The sequence below is a fragment of the Mustela nigripes genome, chromosome 15 (assembly GCF_022355385.1).
Source record: "Mustela nigripes isolate SB6536 chromosome 15, MUSNIG.SB6536, whole genome shotgun sequence".
NCBI lineage: Eukaryota > Metazoa > Chordata > Mammalia > Carnivora > Mustelidae > Mustela > Mustela nigripes.
The window spans coordinates 497,539-524,160 of NC_081571.1; the positions used below are offsets into that span (position 1 = coordinate 497,539).

Below are 26,622 nucleotides of genomic sequence, written 5' to 3' on the forward strand. Positions count from 1 at the left end.
GAGGGCGCCTGGGTGGCTCAGTGGGTTAGGCCGCTGCCTTCGGCTCAGGTCATGATCTCAGGCTCCTGGGATCGAGTCCCGCATCGGGCTCTCTGCTTGGCAGGGAGCCTGCTTCCCTCTCTTTCTCTCTCTGCCTGCCTCTCTGTCTACTGTGATCTCTCTCTGTCAAATAAATAAATAGAATCTTTAAAAAAAAAAAAAAGAAAGAAAGAAAGTAAGATATAAATACCTATATTCACATTAGGCTTGTATTTATAATTTATCTTTAATTTTGAAGACCTACATAATGCTGTCCGTTTCAAATTTAAAACTAAATTGATTCCACTCAGGATAATGGATATACTTTTGTTCTTACTTCTGAGTTTGGGTGAATATGGATTTTTCTTTTTATTTTTCATAGTTGTATAGCTTTTGATAACATCTGTTCTGTGCTTTTGATTGATATTAATTGTTAATAATAACCATTCTACGTTTTGCACAGCAAGATGGCCGATTTTGTTCAGAGGATTATACTTAGGTATCATCCCAGAAATACTGTATTGATTTCTTGGACCTGAGTCCAAAAATATACTATATGAAGAGATAAGGATAAGTTATCTAATCAAGGCTTTGGCTTGAGGTCTCAGGTCATGAGACCTTCGGCTCAGGTCATGATCTTGGGGTCCTGGGATCGAGTCCTGCATCAGGCTCTCTGCTCAGCAGGGGGCCTGCTTCCCTTCCTCTCTCTGCCTACTTGTGATCTCTCTCTGTCAAATAAATAAATAAAATCTTTAAAAAAAAATCCCATGTGGATTGGAAATGTTAATAATATGCAAATTAAAAATGTAAACTAGAAGAAATATAATTGTATTTTCTTAGGTGGGGAGGCCTTGTTAAACATATCACTAAAATGAGGAACCATAAAATACTGGCTAAATTTACCACACCTTTTCATTTATAGTTAACAAAAACAAACCAAAAAACCGACCAGAAATAAAACTTAGATGACAAGCTGTGGGGGTGGGAAGAGAACCTCTATTTTGTAAATTACATGTTAATCTTTATACAATTTTAACTGAAATATTTTAAGTCAATTGTATTTAATACTTTCTTAAATTATCTGAAAGAGGTTTTCTGTATTAAATCTGTTCATAGTAACATTCATCTCTTACTATGAAATGTGAAACCAAAGGGGGATAAATGAGTCGGCATATAGAAATTAAGGATTTAGCTCCCAATTTTGGGGGGTAGCATTCTTTTTTTGGGGGGGTAGCATTCTTAAAAATAGCATTTTGGTCAGTGTTATGGTCAAAAGGAACACTTTTCCCCTAAATATCTAATAAAACTTGGATATCTTTAGTATGTTATACCTAAAACCTCGTCAGAATATCCTCCCCCCCAACCAAAAAAGTATATGTAAGTGGGAGGCTGTAACATTTAGATGTCTGCTTTATTTTTCTTAGCAACATTAATGTTAACTTATTTTCATGAGAGTCTCCTACAGTTACTTTTTAAAAAGTTTTATGTGTGCAAATTTAAATTAAATCAATAGGTAGTACTATGTAGAAGGAAAGATGCATTTTAACTCAAAATTGAGTTCACATTTAATAATAGCTAATGGATATGCCTAATGTATAGATCTTAGCTTAGTTTTTAAATATTGGCTAATATCCTACAATTACTTTTAATGGCTTCATAATAAACCATTATACATTAATTTTTTCTTTTTATTAAGATTTTGTTTGAGCGAGAGGGACTACAAGCTAAGGGGAGAGGGAGAAGCAGCTTCCCACTGAGCAGGGAGCCTGACGCAGGGCTATATCCCAGCACTCCAGGATCATGACCTGAGCCCAAGGCAGATGCTTAACCAACTGAACCACCCAGGCATCACTTTAAGCACTATAATTTTTTTTTAAGATTTTATTTATTTATTTGACAGAGAGAGACAGGGAGAGAGGCAACACAAGCAGGAGCAATGGGACAGGGAGAAACAGGCTTCCCTCTGAGCAGAGAACCTGACACCTTGGGCTCTATCCCAGGATTCTGGGATAATGATCTGAGCTGAAGGCAGACGCTTAATGACTGAGCCACCAAGGTGCCCCAAAGTGCTATAATTCTTAACCAATCCCATTATTATAAACATATAGTTGGTTTTCAAAATTTCTCACTTTGTCTTTATATAATCTCAAAACCACTCCTACAAAAAAATTCTATGAGAAAATTCTGTGAATTTCTAACTCCCAAACAAATCCATGTCCAAATTTGTCAGATTTATGCTTAATGTTTTGCAATTTGATGGGCAAGAAATAGATCTATCCTTTTTTATCATTATTATGTTAGTCACCACACAGTACATCATTAGTTTTTGATGTAGTGTTCCATGATTCATTGTTTTCATATAACACCCAGTGCTCCATGCAATCCGTGCCCTCCTTAACACCCACCACCAGGCTCACCCATTCCCCAAACCCCCTCTCCTCTAAAACCCTCAGTTTGTTTCTCAGAGTCCATAGTCTGTCATGGTTCACCTCCTACTCTGATTTCTCCCACTTCATTTTTCCCTTCCTTCTCCTAATGTCATCCATGCTATTCCTTATGTTCCACAAATAAGTGAAACCATATGATATTTTATGTTCTGTGTTGTCTTATTTCACTCAGCATAATATCCTCCAGTCCCATCCATGTTGATGCAAAAGTTGGGTATTCATCCTTTCTGGTGGCTGAGTAATATTCCTTTGTGTATATGGACCACATCTTCTTTATCCATTCTTCTTTTGAAGGGTATCTTGACTCTTTCCACAGTTTGGCTATTGTGAACATTGCTGCTGTGAACACGAGTGCATATGCCCTTCTTTTCACTACATTTGTATCTTTGGGGTAAATACCCAGTAGTTCAGTTGCTGGATCATAGGGTAGTTCTACTTTTAATTTTTTGAGGAACCTCCACACTGTTTTCCAAAGTGGCTTCACCAACTTGCCACCCACTAGGATTCCCACCGACCGTGTAAGAGGATTCCCCTTTCTCCACATCTTTCCAACATATGTTGTTTCTTGCCATGTTGATTTTTGCCATTCTGACTGGTATAAGGTAGTATCTCAATGTGGTTTTGATTTGAATTTCCCTGATGGCTAATGATGATGAATACTTTTCATGTCTGCCAGCCATTGGTATGTCTTCTTTGGAGAAGTGTCTGTTCATGTCCTCTGCCCATTTTTTGATATGATTATCTGTTTTTCAGGTGTTGAGTTTGAGAAGTTCTTTATAGATCTTGAATATCACCCCTTTGTCTGTAGTGTCATTTGGAAATATCTTCTCCCATTCCTTGGGTTTCCTCTTTGTTTTGTTGACTGTTTCTATTGCTCTGCAGAAGATTTTGATCTTGATGAAGTTCCCAAAAGTTCATTTTTGCTTTTGTTTCCTTTGCCTTTGGAGATGTGTCTTGAAAGAAGTTGCTGTGGCCATGTTGAGGAGGTTACTGCCTATGTTCTCTAGGATTTTGATGGATTTGTGTCTCACATCAAGGTCTTTCACCCATTTTGAGTTTATCTTTGTGTATGGTATGAGAATGGTCAACTTTCATTCTTCTATACATAGCTGTTCAATTTTCCCAGCACCATTTATTGAAGAGACTGTCTTTTTCCATTGGATATTTTCCCCTGCTTTGTCAAAGATAAGTTGATCATAGATTTGAGAGTCCATATCTGGGCTCTCTGTTCTGTTCCATTGGTCTCTTTATCTGTCTTTGTGCCAGTATCATGCTGTCTTGGTGATCACAGCTTTGTAATAAAGCTTGAAGTCAGCAGCGTGATGTCCCAGCTTTGTTTTTATTTTTCAACATTTCCTTGGAGTTTCAGGTTTTCTGGTTCCATACAAATTTTAGGATTGTTTGTTTCAGCATTTTGAAAAATGCTGGTCAAATTTTGATCCGGATGGCGTTGAACATCTAGATTGCTCTGGGCAATGTAGATATTTTAACAATGTTTATTCTTCCAATTCATGAGCATAGAATGTTTTTCCATCTTTTTGTGTCTTCTTCAGTTTCTTTCACGAGTGTTTTGTAGTTCATGGAGTATAGATACTTTATCTCTTTGGTTAGGTTTATTCCCAGGTATCTTATGGTTTTTGGTGCTATTGTGAATGGAATCAATTATCTAATTTCTCTTTCTGCAGTTACTTTGCTAGTGTATAAGAAAGCAACTGATTTCTGTGCATTGATTTTGTAACCTGCCACATTACTGAATTGATGTATGAGTTCTAATAGTTTGGGGGTAGAGTCTTTTGGCTTTTCCACATTTGAGTATCATGTCATCTGGGAAGAGAGTGAGTTTGACTACTTCTTTGCCAATTTGAATACCTTTTCATTTATTTTTGTTGTCTGATTGCTGTTACTAGGGCTTCTAGTACTATGCTGAAAAGTAGTGGTGAGAGTGTGGATCCTTGTGTTCCTGGTCTCAGTGCAAAGGCTTTCAGCTTTTCCCCATTGAGAATGATATTTGTTGTGGGTTTTTCATAGATTGATTTTATGAAGTTGAGACATGTTTCCTCTATCCCTGTTCTCTGAGGAGCTTTAATTAAGAAAGGGTGCTGTATTTTGTCAAATGCTTTTTCTGTATCAGTTAAGAGGACCATGTGGCTTTTGTCTCTTCTTATTTATGTGTTCTGTCACATTGACTGATTTGCGAAATGTTGAACTACCTTGCTTCCCAGGGATAAATCCTACCTGGTTGTGATGGATAATCCTTTTAATTACTCTTGGATCCTATTAGCTAGGATATTGCTGAGAATTTTGGCATCCATATTCATCAGGGATATTGGTCTGAAATTCTTTGTGATGGGTTCTTTGCCTGGTTTGGGGATCAGGGTAATGCTGATACTCATAGGAGTCTGGAAATTTTCCTTCTGTTTCTATTTTTTGAAACAGCTTCAGGAGAATAGGTATAATTTCTTCTTTGAATGTTTGGTAGAATTCCCCAGGGAATCCGTCAGGTCCTGGGCTCTTGTTTTTGGGGAGGTTTTTGATCACTGCTTCACTCTTGTTACTGATTATAGGTCTATTCAGGTTATCAATTTCTTCCTGTTTCAGTCTCAGTAGTTTATAGGTTTCCAAGAACACATCCATTTCTTCCAGGTTGCTTAATTTATTTTCATAGAGATGTCAATAATACTTTCTGATAATTATATTTATTTCCTTGGTGTTAATTGTGATCTCTCCCCTTTCATTCATAATTTTATTAATTTGGATCCTGTCCCTTTTCTTTTGGTAAATCTGGCCAATGGTTTATCGATCTTATTAATTCTTCACAGAACTGGCTTTGAGTTTCATTAATGTGTTCTACTGTATTTTTGGTTTCTAATTCATTGATCTCTGCTCTAATCTTAATTATTTCCATCCTCATGCTGGGTTAGGTTTAATTTGTTGTTCATTCTCCAAATCTTTAAGGTGTAAAGATAGTTTGTGTATTTGGAATTTTTCTGTTTTTTTTGAGTGAGGCTTGGATAGCTATGTATTTCCCCCTTAGGACCTCCTTTGCCATATCCCATAGGTTTTGGACCAATGTGTCTTTGTTCTCATTGGTGTCCATGAATTGATTAAATTCTTCTTTGATTTCCTCATTGGCCCAAACTTTCTTTTTTTTTCTTTTAAAGATTTTTTTATTTATTTGACAGAGGGAGAGAGATCACAAGCAGGCAGAGAGGCAGGCGGGGTGGGGGGCGGGAAGCAGGCTCCCCGCGGAGCAGAGAGCCCAACGTGGGGCTTGATCCCAGGACCCTGAGATCATGACCTGAGCCGAAGGCAGAGGCTTTAACCCACTGAGCCACCCAGGTGCCCTGGCCCAAACTTTCTTAAGCAGGATGGTCTTTAGCTTTCAAGCGTTTGAATTTCTTCCAAACTTTTTCTTGTGATTGAGTTCCAGTTTCAAAGCATTGTAGTCTGAGAATACGCAGAGAATAATCTCAGTCTTTTGGTATTGGTTGAGACCTGATTTGTGACCCAGTATGTGGACTATTCTGGAGAAAGTTCCATTTATGCTTGAGAAGAATGAGTATTCTGCTATTTTAGGGTGAAATGTTCTGTATATATATATGAGGTCCATCTGGTCCAGTGAGTCATTCAAAGCTTTTGTTGCTTTGTTGATTTTCTGCTTACTTGATCTGTCTGTTGCTGAGAGTGGAGTGTCAAGGTCTCCTACAATTAATATATTATTATCAATATGTCTATTTTGGTTAACAGTTGGCTTATGTAGTTGGCTGCTCCCATGTTAGGGGCACAGATATTTTACAATTGTTAGATCTTCTTGTTGGATAGAAACTTTAAGAATGATACAGTGTCCTTCTGTATCTCTAACTACAGTCTTTAGCTTAAATCTAATTTTCTGATAATAAGAATTGCTACCCCAGTTTTCTTTTAAGGTCCATTGGCATGAAAGATAGTTCTCCATCCCTTCACTTTGTCTGGATGTATTTTAAGGTTCAAAATTAGTCTCTTGTAGACAACGTGTGGATGGGTCCTGTCTTTTTATCCAATCTGCAACCCTGTGCTGTTTTATGGGAACATTTAGGCTGTTCACATTGAGAGTGATTATTGACAGGTAAGATTTGATTGTCATCATGTAAACTGTGAATTCCTTGTTTCTGTGGATTGTCTCTGTATATTTCTGTTCTATATCACCCTTGGGGTCTTTCTCCTTTTATGGACCCCCTCTTAATATTTATTGCAGGGTTGGCTTAGTGGTCACATATTCTTTCAGTCTCTGATGGTCCTCTAAGCTTCTTATCTTTCCATCCATTCTGAATGACATCCTTGCCAAGTAAAGAATTCCTGGCTGCATATTCTTCTCATTTAGTACTCTGAATATGTCTTGGCAGCCCTTTCTGGCTTGCCAGATCTCTGTGGGTAGGTCTGACATTATTCTGATGTTCCTCCCTCTGTACATAAGGAATCTCTTCCTCCTAACTACCCTTAAAATGGTTTCCTTGGTTCTAAGATTTGCGAGTTTTACTACTACATGCCTGGGTGTTGGTCTGCCCTCATTGATCTTGTGTGTCCTCTTTGCCGCTAGGACACAATTATTTGTTTCATTCCCCAGATTAGGGAAGTTCTCTGCTATGATTTGGTCAGATAAATCTTCAAGTTCTCTGTCTCTGTCTCTGTCTGTCTCTCTCTCTCTCCACCCCACCCCCTCAGGGATCCCAGTAATTATGACATTGGAACATTTCATGGCATCATTTATTTCTCTCATTCTGTTTCCATGGATTTTAAGCTCTTTGTTCCAGACCTCCTCCTGCTCCTTCTTTTCTGTCAGTTTGTCTTCGAGATCACTAATTTGTTTTTCTGATTTATTTACTCTAACTGTTAGAGTACCTAGATTAGAATGTACCTCACTGATAGCATTTTTAAGTTCTACCAATCTGCTCTCACTGCTTCCCTTAACGAATCTATGTGCATTGTCTTCTGCTACCTTGGGGTCTATTTTCTGACAAATGGAGATGCCACTGTCTCTGGGTTTTTTCTTTGTTGAAAGTTCCTCCTCCTAGTCATTCTGTTGTGGTTGGGCAGTGTACAGCCAAATATATCAACCATTATCCAGGCAATGTGTACCCTGGGAAGGTTCAGAGCAATCAGAATCACCAAAAATAAAAATTAAAAAAGCCAAAATGAGCCCCAAGAGTAAGATTTATCAAGTATAAAAACAAAAACAAACAGATCTGGGGGGAAAAAAACAAAATTTTAAAAAGGGGAAAGGTGAGAGGAGGGTGGTTATAATCCCTCAATGTGGGGTGAGTTCTTACTGGGTGTATTTTACCCAGTCCTTACTGGGTGGATTTTATCTTTGTTAGAGAATTCAACTTCCCAGAGATACAGGGAAATGAAAACTGGTGTGTATATATGTCTCTCTCTCTCTCTATAAAGAGAGAGAGAGAGAGAATTGAATAGGGAAAGAAGGACTACATTGAAGCTTATATCTATGTATATTTAAGAAAAGAGGAAAAAAATATAGGTATGAAAAAGTTCAAATTAAAAAGTTACTATTGAATATGTTGTATTAAACATCTAGTTGAGGGGCGCCTGGGTGGCTCAGTGGGTTAAACATCTAGTTGAAATGATAAGTAGGTTAAAAAAAAATCATGAGAAAGAATTTAAAAAGAGAGAAATTGTATCTAAGCAATATATAGGCTGTGAGGCACTACACCGTTTTCTCCCTCGTGTTGGGTTTTATGGTTTTATGGGGCCTCTGTGGTGGTTGTCCTCTTGTTCTTTCAGCTTGTCTTTTGGGGGCAGAGCCTGCTGCGTTGTTTTTCAGTCAGTGCTGCTTGGGCGGAGTTGCCCTGTCCCGTATCGGGGATGGGCTCTATGGAAACGGGTTTTTCAGGCTTTTGTTCTCTGGCAACTTTTTGCACCTTTTCCGAGTACCAGAGCAAAGTAAACTGTCCGCACCCGATCTTCACCTCAGAGAGAAGCCACAGTCTGCTTCTCTCTGAATCCTCCAGAACACACAGACTCCACCTCTGCCAGCACAGTTGAATACCACAGCATCCCATAGATGGTACACTCCCCAGGTGACACTCACACTCCCAGTGGTCAATGGAGGCCCCCAATTGTTTGTGCACCCCTGTGCCACCAAAACTGCAAGCAGTACTGGTCTGGATGAGCCTAGCCCCAGCGCCTCAGTGCCTGCATTTCCTGGGACCATGGCCTCCAGTCCAAACCAGGTCTTCTCAGCGAAGTTGGTGGCAGAGGTGGCAGCCAGCCCCAGGGACCAGAGACTCAAGTCCACACCGAGCCCTATTAGGTGCAGGCAGGGGAACAGCTATGGCTGGTCCAGGGACCGTAGGCTTAGATCCTTGCTTACGGATGCCTGACAATTGTCTCTGAAGCCCCTTTGTTCTGTTTGAGCACTGTTATCAGTCCCTGTCTTGCAGCCACTGGTCTCCAAGCTATTGCTGGTTCCCAAGCACAGGACACATTTGTGCTGGGGTATTACTTTCCAGTGGCTACCTTTGGTGGCTCCCTCCCTCTTCTGTTTATTTTCAGGTATCTGTCTTTGCAATCCCAACTCCATCCTGTATGATGATCCTCTGCCCCCATAGAGAGCCAGATGTATATAATCTTATATCTCAGGCTGATTTCATGGGTTTTCAAAGTGGCTTTGTAGGTTTCTAGCTAAATTTAGGGGACCAGTTGAGATGGAGTCCCCCACTTCTCCCGAAGTAGGTATATCCTGACTTTACACTTCAATTCCTTGATTATTAGTGAAATTGAGCACTTTTATATGCTGATTTATCAGCTTCTCTCTCTTTAATAGATCCCTTCAAATCCTTTGTACATTTTCCTTTTGAATTGTCTTTTTCCTAACTTGTAAGAATACTTCATATGATGGGATATTCATACTTTGTCCAGTATATCCTATTTTCTCCCAGTCTTTCACTTTTAATTTTATTACATTTAGCCATTCAGAAATGTTTCTTTTAGTCATTTTTCCCCCTCCTTCATGGTTTCTAGGTTTTCTTTGGTTAGGCAGACCTTCCCATCCTAGAGTTATATATGTGTTTTCTGTACTCCTACTGTGTTTAATATATATATACACACAAACACACATATGTAATCTAATATATATGGTATAACATAGGCATATAACTTTTTTCTTTAGAATGAAGAAATACTGTTTGTTGAATAATCCTATTTCATTGAAATGCCCCTTGTATTCTTTATTAAGTTCCCATATAAATGTGGCTGTATTAATAAATTCATTTATTATGCTGGTACCCTAGCATTTTAATTACATTAGCTTTATGCTCTGGTGGGATAAATCTCTACTGAATGGTATGTTAAAATTTTTATAATTCTTGGATAGTATATTTTCCATATGAACTGTAGAATTGTGTTAATTTTTTGTGTTTTACATTAGTTATATTTAGGATATTAAATTTTTGTCTAAGAGTTTGAAATGATTTTCCATTTAATCTGTTTTTGTTGTATGATCCCAGTAAATTACTTGGTTTTCTTTTCTTAGAACTTACATTTTTCTTACTAAATTTATTCCTAAGTATTATTTTAGGTTTTGAACATAACTGGAAATGTCATTGTGAAATTTTACAGTAGATTTTTAAAGTCTTTTTACAAGTATATTCTGCAGAATGTGGTAGAATGAAGTGTTTTAATGTTCTATTTAAGTAATAACTGCTAGAGTAGATTTCTTAAAAAATTAAAATAGGGTAAAAACATCATACATATATAATTTTTTTCTTTGAATGAGAAGTTTACTATGAATGGCACACTAGTTTGAATTCTGGATAAACAGAATTTATGAATGACTAGTTTTTGTTTTTATTATTATTTTGTCCTAAGATTGCTACAACTATAAATATGAGACAAGGATACTATCCAACAGATGGATGTATCAAAGAAGATTCTTTTATGGAAAAACTGCAGCCTAAAAAGTATGTTTTATGTGTACTTATTTCAGTATTTGAAGTTCAGTGTATTTCTGAAAGGATAATTGTAGCATCACTGATAAAATATCATTTTTAGATAAGTGTTTCTAGCCCATTGTTGATAGAGTATGCTTTATAATTTTTTAAAAATATAGTTGACATATTACATTATTTTCAGGTATACAACATAGTGATTCAACTTCTCTATATGTTTTACTATGCTCACCACAAGTGTAGCTACCATCTGTCACCTACACTATTACAGTATCATTGATTACATTCCCTGTGTTGTACTTTTATTCCAGCGACTTTTTCATTCCATCTGGAAGCCTATATCTCCCATTATAGAGTGCTCTTTTATAATTTGTCTTAACTATTAGTGAAATGGAGACTCCAGCACCTAAAAAAGCATTAGTTTGTCCTTATTTAGTGTGGGGTGGGGGAGAATGCAAGAAAAGCTGAGAATGTCATTCTAGCAAAAGTTATTGGTGCTTGCTGAGAGTTGTGGCTTTCAAAAGGTGTTAATTCTTAAGAGTACCATGAGCATGATATAGTAGAGGACTTTAGAAAGGTGGTTTGAGAGATGATTGATAAAAGAAAGAGTAATAATTTGGGGGTTCTTTTACTCATTTTCCTTTCTTCAATAGGATTTTGTATACATATATATATTAATAAAGTTCTTTTTTTCAATTAGCAAAGCAGAAATTTTTTAAAAACATAACCCCAGCTAGAGACCAACACCTATGTTATTTTTTATTGCACTTACTTATTTTTTTAAAGATTTTATTTATTTATTTGACAGACAGAGATCACAAGTAGGCAGAGAGGCAGGCAGAGAGAGAGGGGGAAGCAGGATCCCTGCTGAGCAGAGAGCCTGATGCAGGGCTCGATCCTAGAACCCTGAGACCATGACCTGAACCGAAGGCAGAGGCTTAACCCACTGAGCCACCCAGGCGCCCCTACACTTACTTATTTATGTCTCTCTCTGCTAGTCTATAAGCCCCTGTAAGGGCATGGACCACATTTTTACTGCTTTCTACATTCCTGCTGCTAGATACAGTAAACATGTAATAAATGTTTGTTAGATGAAATGCCATGATGTTTTGACATTTTTATGGTTTTTCTGAAATCATGTTTCAGTACTAGATAAATTTATATTTAGGGTTGACTATGGGATGGGATGGGATGGATTACAGTGAAAAAATAGTAAAAAGTTTTACTTTATAACTTCATAAGAGTTAAGAGACTTCCAGTTAATTCATGGAGACACTACTCAGAAGGCAATTATATTTTTGTATAATTTTGACTCTTTAGAGCATATTTAATATAGTAATAAATTACATGGGAAATAAAAGAAACACAGGAAACTTTCAAGGAACAACCTCATTTGAAACCTTTCAATTTTGTTAATGACACCAAGCATCAGTAAATCACCCCATTTCCTCATAACTTCTTCATTTTGCCTCCTGCAGACTGTAATTTTCACAATATCTTTCATATACATCATTTATATTTCATTTTTACTATCCTATTTAATTCTTACTCTTTTTGACTACCTCCTTAACACTTCCTTACTCTTCCCTGCTCCATGCTTCTTTATTGCCTACCTAAATAAAACCCAAAATTTTTAGACTACCATTCAGTGGCTTTTCACATTACTGATGCAGCTTCTCTGTCTGGACATACATGGGTGCTTAGACAGAAACCAAAATAGTTACAGCTATCTCTCTTTAGGTAGTAAGCCACTTAGTCTGGCAACTGGTTATTGACAGGACCAGTGGAGTTCAGCCTTACTGAATGCCCAAACCCTATATTTGTATTCCACTGGCCATTTCCTCCATGCATTCTGAATGAAATGATTAGAGTAAATCATTAGGAATCTTTATGGCTCCATGTGAGTCATGGGCCACAACAAATTTGAGTACATATGGCAGTCCAGCAAATGACTTACTGGATGAGGTAGATTTTAAACAATGAGTGGTATGAATTGTGGGGACAAAGGTTTACCCTCTCCAAAGGAGGTGGCCCCTTTTTAGCTCTAGCTAGTTATTTTTTTTATTTTTTAAATTTTTTTTAAATTAAATTTATTTATTTTCAGCGTAACAGTATTCATTATTTTTTCACCACACCCAGTACTCCATGCAATCCGTGCCCTCTATAATACCCACCACCTGGTACCCCAACCTCCCACCCCCCTGCCACTTCAAACCCCTCAGATTATTTTTCAGAGTCCATAGTCTCTCATGATTCACCTCCCCTTCCAATTCCCCCAACTCCCTTCTCCCCTCTAACTCCCCATGTCCTCCATGCTATTTGTTATGCTCCACAAATAAGTGAAACCATATGATAATTGACTCTATGCTTGACTTATTTCACTAGCTAGTTATTGCTGTGTGCTAAGACTAAACCAGTGTTGCCAATCTTCCTTTTTATTTCCTCAAGAGAAGATAGAGATCTGGACTTCTTTGTGAAATTTTCTAATTTTTTAAACCTATACAAGTTAAATCTGATTATATTCCTGTCTAAATATATATAATATCTAGTGTGGTTATAAAGTAAAATTTCACTTTCAGAAATAAATGAATCCATTTTAAAAAACTCAAATTTTTTCCAAATTACGTTTTTTTTTTTAATTCTCCATGTCAAGTATACTTACATTAGAAACTCCTATTCCCTAATTTCAGTAGAGTTTTATTTAAAATAGTTGTTTATGTGTTGAGGGATAAGTCTGTTTAAAAATAATGTATTTCCTTCCTGATTTATATTTTAATTTATATTTAATATTTTGAAACAGGGGGATGCCTGGGTGGCTCAGTGGGTTAAGCCCTGCCTTCTGCTTAGGTCATGGTCTCAGGGTCCTGGGACCGAGCTCCGCATGGGGCTCTCTGCTCAGCGGGGATCCTGCTTCCCCCTCTCTGCCTGCCTCTCTGCCTACTTGTGATCTCTCTCTCTCTGTGTCAAATAAATAAATAAAATCTTAAAAAAAAATTTGAAACAGGAATTGAAAAATGTACTCCTAAGGGCTTATGCATTCACATGTTTTCAAGAACATGAATATTCACTTTTCAAAGTAATGTTTAAAAATTAAAGTCTGTTTTTTTCCTCTATAAGGGTAATGGTTAAACATACTTTCTTCTATAAACTATTACAGGCTTATGATTAAGTTATTTAGCAAACATTTATCAAAAGCTTACTATGTGTTAGCCAATATGGGAATATAAAGATTAAAGAAAGGCAAAAACTCAGAATGCCTGGGTGGTTCAGTCATTTAAGCATCCATGTTTAGCTCAGGTCATGATCCCAGGGTCCTGGGATCGAGTTCCACACCAGGTTCTTTTCTCAGTGGGGAGTCTGCTTCTCCCTCTGCCTGCTGCTCTCCCTGCTTGTGTACTTAAGCTCTCTCTCTCTGACAAATAAATAAAACCTTAAAATAAGCAAAAACTGTAGCATGTTTAGATAAGAAATGAAACTAATTTTTTCTTTGCAAATTACCTAGTAAATTTATTACCTTTTTGCAAATTATCTAGACCCATAAGCATATTATATTAATAGCAGGCATTTGTGTATAAGTAATTGAGCTTAAAGACAGTTGAATGACTGTAAACTTCTCTACCAAAAAACATCAGCTAAGGAGAGGTAATTAGGAGATGAGGAGAGGTAAATTGCACAGTTTATACTATAGAATTTTATTTTATTTTTTTTAGGGATTTGCTAAGAAGCTGAATTCTTGGTAAAATTAAGTTTTGTTTTTAAAGATAATATTTATTTGACAGAACACAATAAGAGAGGGAACACAAGGAGGGGTAGTGGGAGAGGAAGAAGCAGGCTTCCCACTGAGCAGGGAGCCCAGTGCGGGGTTTCATTCCAGGACCCTGAGTCGGGATCATGACCTGAGCCAAAGGCAGATGCTTAATGACTGAGCCACACAGATGCCCCTTAGTAAAATTAAGTTTTATATGGAAGCATATTTAGCCATGGTTTCCCTCTCTTTGGATGATGACTGAGACATCATGGCTGATGACAGTTCTCAATGACTGAGAACTCATTGTAATTGTTATTAAAAGTTGTCATGTGAATTATTTATGATAGTAACAATCAGAATAGAAGTTTAAAATGTGGTATTTAAAATAATGTACTTGACATTTTTCAGGATAAAGATTTGTTCTCAGGACTTTAAAAAGACTTCTGATCAGCTAACTATTGGTTTAGAACATTCAACACCCATACACAGGACTATTTTGAACTCCTCATCTCTAATAGCGGTATGAAAAAATGTTACTCATGAAGTAAGATTTGGCTTCCAAACATTTTTACTTTGTGTCTGGTAGTTTTACTCTTCTCTCCTCTCAAGGTTGCTATAATTACAGGGGTTTTTTTTAGAAGCATAAAGGTGAGGTAAACCTACATTTTTTACTTGAATCTCTTATTCTAAGTATGCTTGAATAATTCTCATTTTTCCTGAGGCAAGCTGTTCTCCCTTTGACCAGTTCTATTAGTGTTCCTAATATTTAACCATGTGTAGCTTCTTCCCTTTGAACCTAGTTATTGAATCTAGATAATATGAAACTTGTGTAAAGTACAGGTTTCTAAATTCTCAATGTAATTTTTCCAGTCATTTTAATGGCAGCCAAAAGGCCTAGTTAATTCACCGTGTTGATGATGGTGTTATTGTTGGAAGACTGAATTTCAACTTTTTCTATAACTTTAAATAATGTATTTAGTTTAAGATCAGAAATAGAACAAATTCCAAAATGCTATTATTAAAGAGATCTTTAATGAACTAGGGAAAGGGAGAAATCACTTGATCTTGATATCTTTTAAGTTTTAACATAGCCAAATTATAATCTTCTTTAAGAACATTTTTTAGTGCGTACATTAATTACCATGATACATTTTCCAAGATAGTTTTAAGTTGAAAAAAGATTACACAAAATATACCATTTTCTCAAAAAGTTATCTAAAAAAAAGTCTGAAATACTATAATCTCTAATCAAAATGCTAGTAGTTTTTAAATTTCTGGATATAAGATTAAGTGTCATTTTTGTTACTTGGTTTCTCTCATGGTCTATGTTACATTTGTATTCAAAATTGTAGCTTGGTATGTTTGCAACTAATATAATGTATATAAGCATCTATTTTTATATTTTTTATTTTATATTTGTATGTGGACCCTCTTCCCCTTCTTAGGAAACTAAAACTGCAGAAGAAATTGATGAAGCATTGAAGATAGCAGGCTATAGTTTTGAGCAATTAAGTGTTGCTGTAAAAGTAAGCATTTTAAATGATTAAATTCTATAGTGAATTAAGGCATATTCTCTTTAAATGTATATATTTGGGTGTATATTACTGAAGTTAGAGCTTAGCACTAAGTTACCGAGCATGATAATCCAGTAACAGAGGAACATACAAAAGAATAGAAAACTTCCATGGCCTGCTAGGATTGGTCTTGTGGCATTGTTATGTTAGTGGACTGAAATTGGAGCACTATTAAGGAACCATGATTTTTTTTTTTTTTTTTTTTTTTTTTTGCTGAATTTTGAGCTGAATTTTGTCTCAGAAGTATTACAGACCATCTTTCCAACATTGCTCATTAGTTGGCTGTATACCCTTACACAAAGAATCTTATTTTCTTTCCTCCTTTACCCCATCTCCTCCCAAAAGAGACTCACTTGGTGACAAAGAACAAGCTCCTAAGCACCCAGCAACAACAAATTTGCAACAAAGAATATAGCTGAGGGACGCCTGGGTGGCTCAGTTATTAAACATCTGCCTTTGGCTCAGGTCATGATCTCGGGGTCCTGGGATCAAGCCCCCATTGGGTCCCCTGCTTAGTGGGGAGTCTGCTTCTCTCTCTCCCTCCTCCCCTGCTTGTGTTTCCTTTCTCACTGTCTTTGTCAAATAAATAAACAAAATCTTTAAAAAAAAAAATATATATATATATATATCTGATACAGGAGTTAAGACTTCAGCATGAGTTGGTGGGGTGGCAAAATTGAACCTGTAACAGTCTGCTCTCTAACCAACCCCCCAGGTATGTGTCCTCTAAATGCAAAATATATTCACCTATCTAGTCTTAGATCCATCCCAACGTAGTCTTAAATCTATTCTAGCATCAAGTCCAAAATCTCACCTAAATATCTTCTAAATCAGGTATGGCTGAGACTCAGGATATGATTCATTTGGGGGTAAAATTCCTCTCCAACCATGATCCTGTGAAACTAGATAATTAATCTGCTTCTAAAATATTTTGGTTGGACAGGTATAGTATACACAGACATTCCTGTTTTAAAAGGGGGGAAATGGAAGGAAAAAAAAAGGATCAGAGATCTCAAGTAACAATTCTTTGTTCAAAAAATGCAAACATGTGGAATATTTAACATTTTACTTCAAGTATGTTTAGTATTATGTATTAAGTTTTTATCATTTAAGGAATCCTACCAGAGAGAAATTCAGCTATCCAGAATGACTCTTCCTATAATGATAAAAAGGATTAAGAAGTTTAGAAAACTTAGTGGATTTTCTAAGTCTTTTTACCAGTTTATCAGTGCACAGTGCCAACAAAGATGTGATCTTGATGACAAGTACAAGGATTTAAAGTCGAACCTTGTAACTTATTCCATTTTTATCACCTAATCTTGTCTTGTATGGCTACTTTGAAAAGTTCAAAAAGTACCTTTTAATTTTAAAATTATTTGAACAGTACAATTTATATAAAATAAAAATACCAAATTAGATCTTTGTATTATGTTCTTCCCAGATGCTGGAACATATACACAATCAAACAAAAGAGGAAACAGTCAGTCTTATAGAGGTCCTAGAGAAACAGTTTGATCAACTTTTTACTTCTCTTGATTCCAGGTAATAAGTTAAAAATACAGACTCAGTGAAACTGAAGTTTTTAACATGAACTTGTCACTTTGGTTCTTTGTATAGATTGAAGTACTGAGTAACTTTTAAGCAAGTTTGCAAGGTTTGGGTGTAGACTGATGTCTACAGCTTGAAAATGAGGAAAAATTAGTACATTTTAAAAAATGTTTGGCCATTTACCATCTGGTCCTATAGCTAACTTTTAAATAAATAAGCCTCTTTCTTTTTTTTTTTAATTTTTAATTTTTTATAAACATATATTTTTATCCCCAGGGGTACAGGTCTGTGAATCACCAGGTTTACACACTTCACAGCACTCACCAAAGCACATACCCTCCCCAATGTCCATAATCCCACCCCGTTCTCCCAAACCCCTCCCCCCAGCAACCCTCAGTTTGTTTTGAAGCACAGAAAATTACTTTCAAAATCTGCAAGAATTTCACTTGGGAAAATGCAGTGCTTTTTCTCACACATCACTCCATTTTCTCATACGTTTATTTGCATCAAAGCAAGTAATACTCTATTACTTTCTGACATTCATTTCTTTTTTTTCTGACATTCATTTCTAAACAAATACCACATAGTTGCATATCTATTACTTTAAAAATTCTTTGATATATATGATCTTTAATAATTTTTAATCTCATTTTTCATTTCAAGAATAAGAACATAAAAGTTTTGATGTGACAAAAAAAAAGTATCTTTAATAATGGTGCCTGTCCATTTGACCCTTAGTTCTTTTTCTTTTTCTTTTTAATCCCATCAAGATGCAAAGGACATAGGCTCAATATACTGTCAATGAATTGGTTGATATTCTTCCCTATTGATGCTATCTCACATATGGTCTTTAATTGTAACATTTAAGTTATAAGTCATGTGCATGTATTTTAAACATTCTTATAGTGGTAAAATGTACATTAAAAGATTACCTTTTTAATCATTTTTTAAGTGTCCAGTTTAGTGGCATATGATAATTTTATGTTTAATTTTTTGAGGCAACATCAGAGTTTTCTAGTGTAGCTATACATTTTAATTGCAGTTTCTCATATTCTCACCAACAATGTTTTCTGGAGTTTTGTAGTAATCATATCCTAATGGGTATGAAATAGTATCTTGTGATTTTGATTTGCATTTTATGTTGAGTATTTTTTCATATGCTTATTTATTGCTTATTTACCTATCCTCTTTGAGGAAAAGCCCTTCAAGTCTTTTCTTTTGGGTTGGAATATTTTGTTGCGGGGTTGGAGTTCTACATACACTAGGGATACAGTCCTTTATCAGAAATGTCATTTTCAGATATTTTCTCCCATTCTGTGGGTTCTCTTTTCACTCTTTTTTTTTTAATTTTTAATTTTTTATAAACATATATTTTTATCCCCAGGGGTACAGGTCTGTGAATCGCCAGTTTACACACTTCACAGCACTCACCAAATCACATACCCTCCCCAATGTCCATAATCCCACCCCCTTCTCCGAACACCCCTCCCCCCAGCAACCCTCAGTTTGTTTTGTGAGATTAAGAGTCACTTATGGTTTGTCTCCCTCCCAATTCCATCTTGATTCATTTATTCTTCTCCTACCCCTTAACCCCCCATGTAGCATGTCCACTTCCTCATATCAGGGAGATCATATGATAGTTGTCTTTCTCTGCTTGACTTATTTCGCTAAGCATGATAAGCTCTAGTTCCATCCATGTTGTCGCAAATGGCAAGATTTCATTTCTTTTGATGGCTGCATAGTATTCCATTGTGTATATATACCACATCTTCTTGATCCATTCATCTGTTGATGGACATCTAGGTTCTTTCCATAGTTTGGCTATTGTGGACATTGCTGCTATAAACATTCGGGTGCACGTGCCCCTTTGGATCACTATGTTTGTATCTTTAGGGTAAATTCCCAGTAGTGCAATTGCTGGGTCATAGGGCAGTTCTATTTTCAACATTTTGAGGAACCTCCATGCTGTTTTCCAGAGTGGCTGCACCAGCTTGCATTCCCACCAACAGTGGAGGAGAGTTCCCCTTTCTCCGCATCCTCGCCAGCATCTGTCATTTCCTGACTGGTTGATTTTAGCCATTCTGACTGGTGTAAGGTGATATCTCATTGTGGTTTTGATTTGTATTTCCCTGATGCCGAGTGATATGGAGCACTTTTTCATGTGTCTGTTGGCCATCTGGATGTCTTCTTTGCAGAAATGTCTGTTCATGTCCTCTGCCCATTTCTTGATTGGATTACTTGTTCTTTGGGTGTTGAGTTTGCTAAGTTCTTTATAGATTCTGGACACTAGTCCTTTATCTGATATGTCGTTTGCAAATATCTTCTCCCATTCTGTCAGTTGTCTTTTGATTTTGTTAACTGTTTCCTTTGCTGTGCAAAATCTTTTGATCTTGATGAAATCCCAATAGTTCATTTTTGCCCTTACTTCCCTTGCCTTTGGCAATGTTCCTAGGAAGATGTTGCTGCGGCTGAGGTCGAAAAGGTTGCTGCCTGTGTTCTCCTCAAGGATTTTGATGGATTCCTTTCGCATATTGAGGTCCTTCATCCATTTTGAGTCTATTTTCGTGTGTGGTGTAAGGAAATGGTCCAATTTCATTTTTCTGCATGTGGCTGTCCAATTTTCCCAACACCATTTATTGAAGAGGCTATCTTTTTTCCATTCTACATTCTTTCCTGCTTTGTTGAAGATTAGTTGACCATAGAGTGGAGGGTCTATTTCTGGACTCTCTATTCTGTTCCATTGATCTATGTGTCTGTTTTTGTGCCAGTACCATGCTGTCTTGATGATGACAGCTTTGTAATAGAGCTTGAAGTCCGGAATTGTGATGCCACCAACTTTAGCTTTCTTTTTCAATCCCTTTGGCTATTCGAGGTCTTTTCTGGTTCCATATAAATTTTATCATTATTTGTTCCATTTCTTTGAAAAAGATGGATGGTACTTTGATAGGAGTTGCATTAAATGTGTAGATTGCATTAGGTAGCATAGATATTTCACAATATTTATTCTTCCAATCCAGGAGCATGGAACATTTTTCCATTTCTTTGTGTCTTCCTCAATTTCTTTCATGAGTACTTTATAGTTTTCTGAGTATAGATTCTGTGCCTCTTTGGTTAGGTTTATTCCTAGGTATCTTATGGTTTTGGATGCAATTGTAAATGGGATTGACTCCTTAATTTCTCTTTCTTCTGTCTTGTTGTTGGTGTAGAGAAATGCAACTGATTTCTGTGCATTGATTTTATATCCTGACACTTTACTGAATTCCTGTATAAGTTCTAGCAGTTTTGGAGTGGAGTCTTTTGGGTTTTCCACATATAATAGTACCATCTCATCTGCGAAGAGTGATAATTTGACTTCTTCTTTGCCGATTTGGATGCCTTTAATTTCCTTTTGTTGTCTGATTGCTGAGGCTAGGACCTCTAGTACAATGTTGAATAGCAGTGGTGATAATGGACATCCCTGCCGTGTTCCTGACCTTAGCGGAAAAGCTTTCAGTTTTTCTCCATTGAGAATGATATTTGCGGTGGGTTTTTCATAGATGGCTTTGATGATATTGAGGTATGTGCCCTCTATCCCTACACTTTGAAGAGTTTTGATCAGGAAGGGATGCTGTACTTTGTCAAATGCTTTTTCAGCATCTATTGAGAGTATCATATGGTTCTTGTTCTTACTTTTATTGATGTGTTGTATCACATTGACTGATTTGCGGATGTTGAACCAACCTTGCAGCCCTGGAATAAATCCCACTTGGTCGTGGTGAATAATCTTTTTAATGTACTGTTGAATCCTATTGGCTAGTATTTTGTTGAGTATTTTCGCATCTGTGTTCATCAAGGATATCGGTCTATAGCTCTCTTTTTTGGTGGGATCCTTGTCTGGTTTTGGGATCAAGGTGATGCTGGCCTCATAAAATGAGTTTGGAAGTTTTCCTTCCATTTCTATTTTTTGGAACAGTTTCAGGAGAATAGGAATTAGTTCTTCTTTAAATTTTTGGTAGAATTCCCCTGGGAAGCCGTCTGGCCCTGGGCTTTTGTTTGTTTGGAGATTTTTAATGACTGTTTCAATCTCCTTACTGGTTATGGGTCTGTTCAGGCTTTCTCTTTCTTGCTGGTTCAGTTGTGGTAGTTTGTATGTTTCTAGGAATGCATCCATTTCTTCCAGATTGTCAAATTTGTTGGCGTAGAGTTGCTCATAGTATGTTCTTATACTAGTTTGTATTTCTTTGGTGTTAGTTGTGATCTCTCCTCTTTCATTCATGATTTTATTTATTTGGGTCCTTTCTCTTTTCTTTTTGATAAGTCAGGCCAGGGGTTTATCAATTTTATTAATTCTTTCAAAGAACCAGCTCCTACTTTCGTTGATTTGTTCTATTGTTTTTTTGGTTTCTATTTCATTGATTTCTGCTCTGATCTTTATGATTTCTCTTCTCCTGCTGGGCTTAGGGTTTCTTTATTGTTCTTTCTCCAGCTCCTTTAGGGTTAGGTTGTGTACCTGAGACCTTTCTTGTTTCTTGAGAAAGGCTTGTACCACTATATTTTCCTCTCTGGACTGCCTTTATTGTGTCCCACAGATTTTGAACTGTTGTATTTTCATTATCATTTGTTTCCATGATTTTTTTCAATTCTTCTTTAATTTCCCGGTTGGCCCATTTATTCTTTAGAAGGATGCTGTTTAGTCTCCATGTATTTGGGTTCTTTCCAAACTTCCTCTTGTGGTTGAGTTCTAGCTTTAGAGCATTGTGGTCTGAAAATATGCAGGGAATGATCCCAATCTTTTGATACCGGTTGAGTCCTGATTTAGGACCGAGGATGTGATCTATTCTGGAGAATGTTCCATGTGCACTAGAGAAGAATGTGTATTCTGTTGCCTTGGGATGAAATGTTCTGGATATATCTGTGATGTCTATCTTGTCCAGTGTGTCGTTTAAGGCCTTTATTTCCTTGTTGATCTTTTGCTTGGATGATCTGTCCATTTCAGTGAGGGGAGTGTTAAAGTCCGCTACTATTATTGTATTATTGTTGATGTGTTTCTTGGATTTTTTTATTAATTGGTTTATATAGTTGGCTGCTCCCACGTTGGGGGCATAAATATTTAAAATTGTTAGATATTCTTTTTGGACAGACCCTTTGAGTATGATATAGTGTCCTTCCTCATCTCTTATTATAGTCTTTGGCTTAAAATCTAATTGATCTGATATAAGGATTGCCACTCCTGCTTTCTTCTGATGTTCATTAGCATGGTAAATTTTTTCCAACCCCTCTCTTTAAATCTGGAGGTGTCTTCAGGCTTAAAATGAGTTTCTTGGAGGCAACATATAGATGGGTTTTGTTTTTTATCCATTCTGATACCCTGTGTCTTTTGACAGGGGCATTTAGCCCATTCACATTCAGGGTAACTATTGAGAGATATGAATTTAGTGCCATTGTATTGCCTGTAAGGTGACTGTTACTGTATATGGTCTCTGTTCCTTTCTGATCTATCACTTGTAGGCTCTCTATTTGCTTAGAGGACCCCTTTCAATATTTCCTGTAGAACTGGTTTGGTGTTTGCAAATTCTTTCCGTTTTTGTTTGTCCTGGAAGCTTTTAATCTCTCCTTCTATTTTCAATGATAGCCTAGCTCTATATAGTATTCTGGGCTGCATGTTTTTCTCGTTTAGTGCTCTGAAAAATATCATGCCAGCTCTTTCTGGTCTGCTAGGTCTCTGTGGATAAGTCAGCTGCCAATCTAATATTTTTACCATTGTATGTTACAGACTTCTTTTCCCAGGCTGCTTTCAGGATTTTCTCTTTGTCACTGAGACTTGTAAATTTTACTATTAGGTGACGGGGTGTGGGACTATTCCTATTGATTTTGGGGGGCATTCTCTGAACCTCCTGAATTTTGATGCTCATTCCCTTTGCCATATTGGGGAAATTCTCCCCAATAATTCTCTCCAGTATACCTTCTGCTCCCCTCTCTCTTTCTTCTTCTTCTGGAATCCCAATTATTCTAATAGGTTTCGTCTTATGGTGTCACTTATCTCTTGAATTCTCCCCTTGTGGTCCAGTAGCTGTTTGTCCCTCTTTTGCTCAGCTTCTTTATTCTCTGTCATTGGTCTTCTATATCACTAATTCTTTCTTATGCCTCATTTATCCTAGCAGTGAGAGCCTCCATTTTTTATTGCACCTCATTAATAGCTTTTTTTATTTCAACTTGGTTAGATTTTAGTTCTTTTATTTCTCCAGAAAGGGCTTTTATATCTCCCAAGAGGTTTTCTCTAATATCTTCCATGCCTTTTTCAAGCCCGGCTAGAACCTTGAGATTGTCATTCTGAACTCTAGATCTGACTTATTACCAATGTCTGTATTGATTAGGTCCCTAGCCTTCGGTACTGCCTCTTGTTCTTTTTTTTTTTGTGGTGAATTTTTCCGTCTTGTCATTTTGTCCAGATAAGAGTTATGAAGGAGCAAGTAAAATACTAAAAAGGTGGCAACAACCCCAGGAAAATATGCTTTAACCAAATCAGAAGAGATCCCAATTTGTGAGGTGGGAGAAAGGGGATAAAAAGAGGTTCAAAAAGGAGGAAAGAAAAAAAAAAAGAAAGAAAAGAAGAATTAAAAAAAATGAATAAATAAAAATATAAAAAAGAAAAAATATCTATATTAGATAAACTAGTTAAAAAACGTTAAAAAAGAAAAGGGTAAAAGTTAAAAAGAAAATTTACCAGAAGGCGAGGAAAAAAAAAAGAAAAAGAAAAAAATTAAATTAACTGCAATACTAAAAAAAATCACAGGGAGAAAGCCATGAGTCCGTGCTTTGCTTTCTCCTCCTCTGGAATTCTGCTGCTCTCCTTGGTATTGAAACTGCACTCCTTGGTAGGTGAACTTGGTCTTGGCTGGATTTCTTGTTGATCTTCTGGGGGTGGGGCCTGGTGTAGTGATTCTCAAGTGTCTTTGCCCCAGGCGGAATTGCACCGCCCTTACCAGGGGCTGGGCTGAGTAATCCGCTCGGGTTTGCTTTCAGGAGCTTTTGTTCCCTGAGCGCTTTCCGTAGAGTTCTGGAGGACATGAATACAAATGGCGGCCTCCTGGTCTCCGGCCCGGAGGAGCCGAGAGCCCAGGGCCCCACTCCTCAGTGCGCCCTCAGAGAACAGTGCCCACTTACTCCCGTCTGCCTGACCTCTGGCTGCGCTCTGAGGTCACCGAGCCTGTGGCTGGTTCAAGGTAACACCGAGCTGTGAGCTTACTGTCGGCTCTGTCTCTGTAGCCAGTTTTCCCGTTCCAATACCCGCAAGCTCTGCGACACTCAGACACCCCCGATCCTTCTGTGACCCTGCGGGACCTGAGGCCACGCTGACCCCGCATGGGCTTCACCCCGGTTTAGCCTCTGGAGCGATGTCCCTCAGAGGAACAGACTTTTAAAAGTCCTGATTTTGTGCGCGGTTGCTCCGCCGCTTGCCGGGAGCCGGCCCCTCCCCCCGGGGTCTATCTTCCCGTCGCTTTGGATTCACTTCTCCGCCGGTCCTACCTTTCAGAAAGTGGTTGTTTTTCTGTTTCCAGAATTGCTGTTCTTCTTCTCTTCGATCTGCCGATGGATTTTCAGGTGTTTGCAATCTTTAGATAAGCTATCTAGCTGATCTCCGGCTAGCTGAAGCAGTCTCAGCTTGCTACTTCTCCGCCATCTTGACTCCTCCCTGCCTCTTTATTGATAATCACATTTTGGTCTTTCATTTTTTCCTGATTTCCTCTAGGTTCTTTGTGCATGTTTTCCTTTAACTCTTTGAGCATATTTAAAACTATTGTTTTAAAGTCTTTAATAAGTCCTATGTCTCTACTTCTTCAGGAATGGTTTCTGCCATTCTATTTTTTCCCTATGAATGGATCATATTTTCCATTGTCTTTCTATACACCCTTGGTGTTTTATTGAAAATTGGGGATCTAAAAACACAGCCACCTCTTCTAGTCATTGCAAACTGGTTCTCTGCAGGGGCAGTCCTTCACTGAGTGAGCATGCTCTGAGCCTTAGAATCAGCCTCAGGTAGAGGCTTAATGTGTTCTCAGGTCTTTTCTGAGCATGCATCTTGCTTGGGCCCGAGTATGATTTTTTTAATTCCTTTATTCCCAGCTGCTTTTAAATGTATTCATATCTCAAAGAGTGTGTCACCCCAGAATTTGCAAGCCCCAGATGGCATAGTGTATATATTTACTATAATTTCTTGCTCAGGAATCTATAGCTCTTAGTCTTCCTACCACTTTCCCAAGTACTGCCTGTTGCTCTTTACTGCCTCAGCTCCACGTTTGGTGAAACAGATTAGTTCCTCAGGCATTCCGTAAACAAGTTAGAACATTACAGATGAAGTCTACTATGCTCCCTTGGGTTTGATGGAAGGAATTGGGAACTGTGCTGCTACCACTAGACCAAGACTGCACCATGCTGAGGAGAGGGCTGGGTAAGAACAAGTAAAAATACCATGGAATTTCCTACTGTTTTGAATATGGCTTTTTCTTGATTGGGCATTTGCTTGGTTGCTGTATACCTTTTGTTTATTTTCCAGAGTTTCTATAAGACTATTTTAACCAGTTTTTGCTTGGGGTTTTTTTGTTTATTTTTTGACATCTCCACTGGGTAATAAGGGCTAAGAGTTACCTTGTCTGCTGTTTTGCTGATATCAATCCTAGGCATGAGTTTTTAGAAACTATACTAGAACTTACCAAAATAACTGTTTTTCTTCCCTAAAGAAATGACTTTAAGATTATTTATACAATTAGCAAAATGGTTTTTTGAATATCTCTTCACCTTCAGAGCCTATATCACATTCTTGTTACTCTTCAGGGTGGCAAACACTCCTTTTTTGGGGGCCAGATTTGATTTTGAGGAAATAATAGTCATTTTTTTAGTAATAAAAGGAGAAAGTTACACACTGCGATTTTTGGTACAAAATTTTTTAATTGCCATAATAATGTAATTCCATCATAGGTCCAGAGAAGATTTTGAGTAATGAGGTACAAATAATGGAGGAATAATTAATTGCCATTCTTAGTGATTACTTTGAAGATTATAGTTAATTGACACTTGTGTTTTGGTTTGGTGAAGTCTTATTTTAAAATCTCATTTTATATTTATGTAATTTGTGTCAACTGATGGAAATTTTAAAGTGTACAGTTGTATCTTTGTGGGAAATGAATAAAAATTGTTTTTGAAATGGCACAAGTAATTACAAGATAGGATTTCTCTTTTAGGAGGGATCATCTAGGGTATGTCTTCTATAGTTCTGTGGCAGCTGTATCTGTGACATAATATCCTACTTTTTCTCTAGTTATGCATACATAGTTTTCAATTATAATGTTTCAGTTGAATTGAATGCC

At 37.1% G+C, this 26,622-nt stretch overlaps 1 protein-coding gene across 2 annotated transcripts in view; it reads left to right on the plus strand.

The window, feature by feature from the left end:
- The window catches only part of RNF17 (ring finger protein 17), a 161,661-nt gene that overhangs the window by 4,758 nt on the left and 130,281 nt on the right, over positions 1–26,622 (plus strand). For both annotated transcript variants that reach the window (XM_059377630.1, XM_059377631.1), the window contains exons 3-6: positions 10,329–10,420; positions 14,565–14,676; positions 15,602–15,682; positions 17,172–17,272. In XM_059377630.1, coding sequence (XP_059233613.1) covers positions 10,329–10,420; positions 14,565–14,676; positions 15,602–15,682; positions 17,172–17,272 — 386 coding nt within the window. The remainder of the gene's footprint in view (positions 1–10,328; positions 10,421–14,564; positions 14,677–15,601; positions 15,683–17,171; positions 17,273–26,622) is intronic.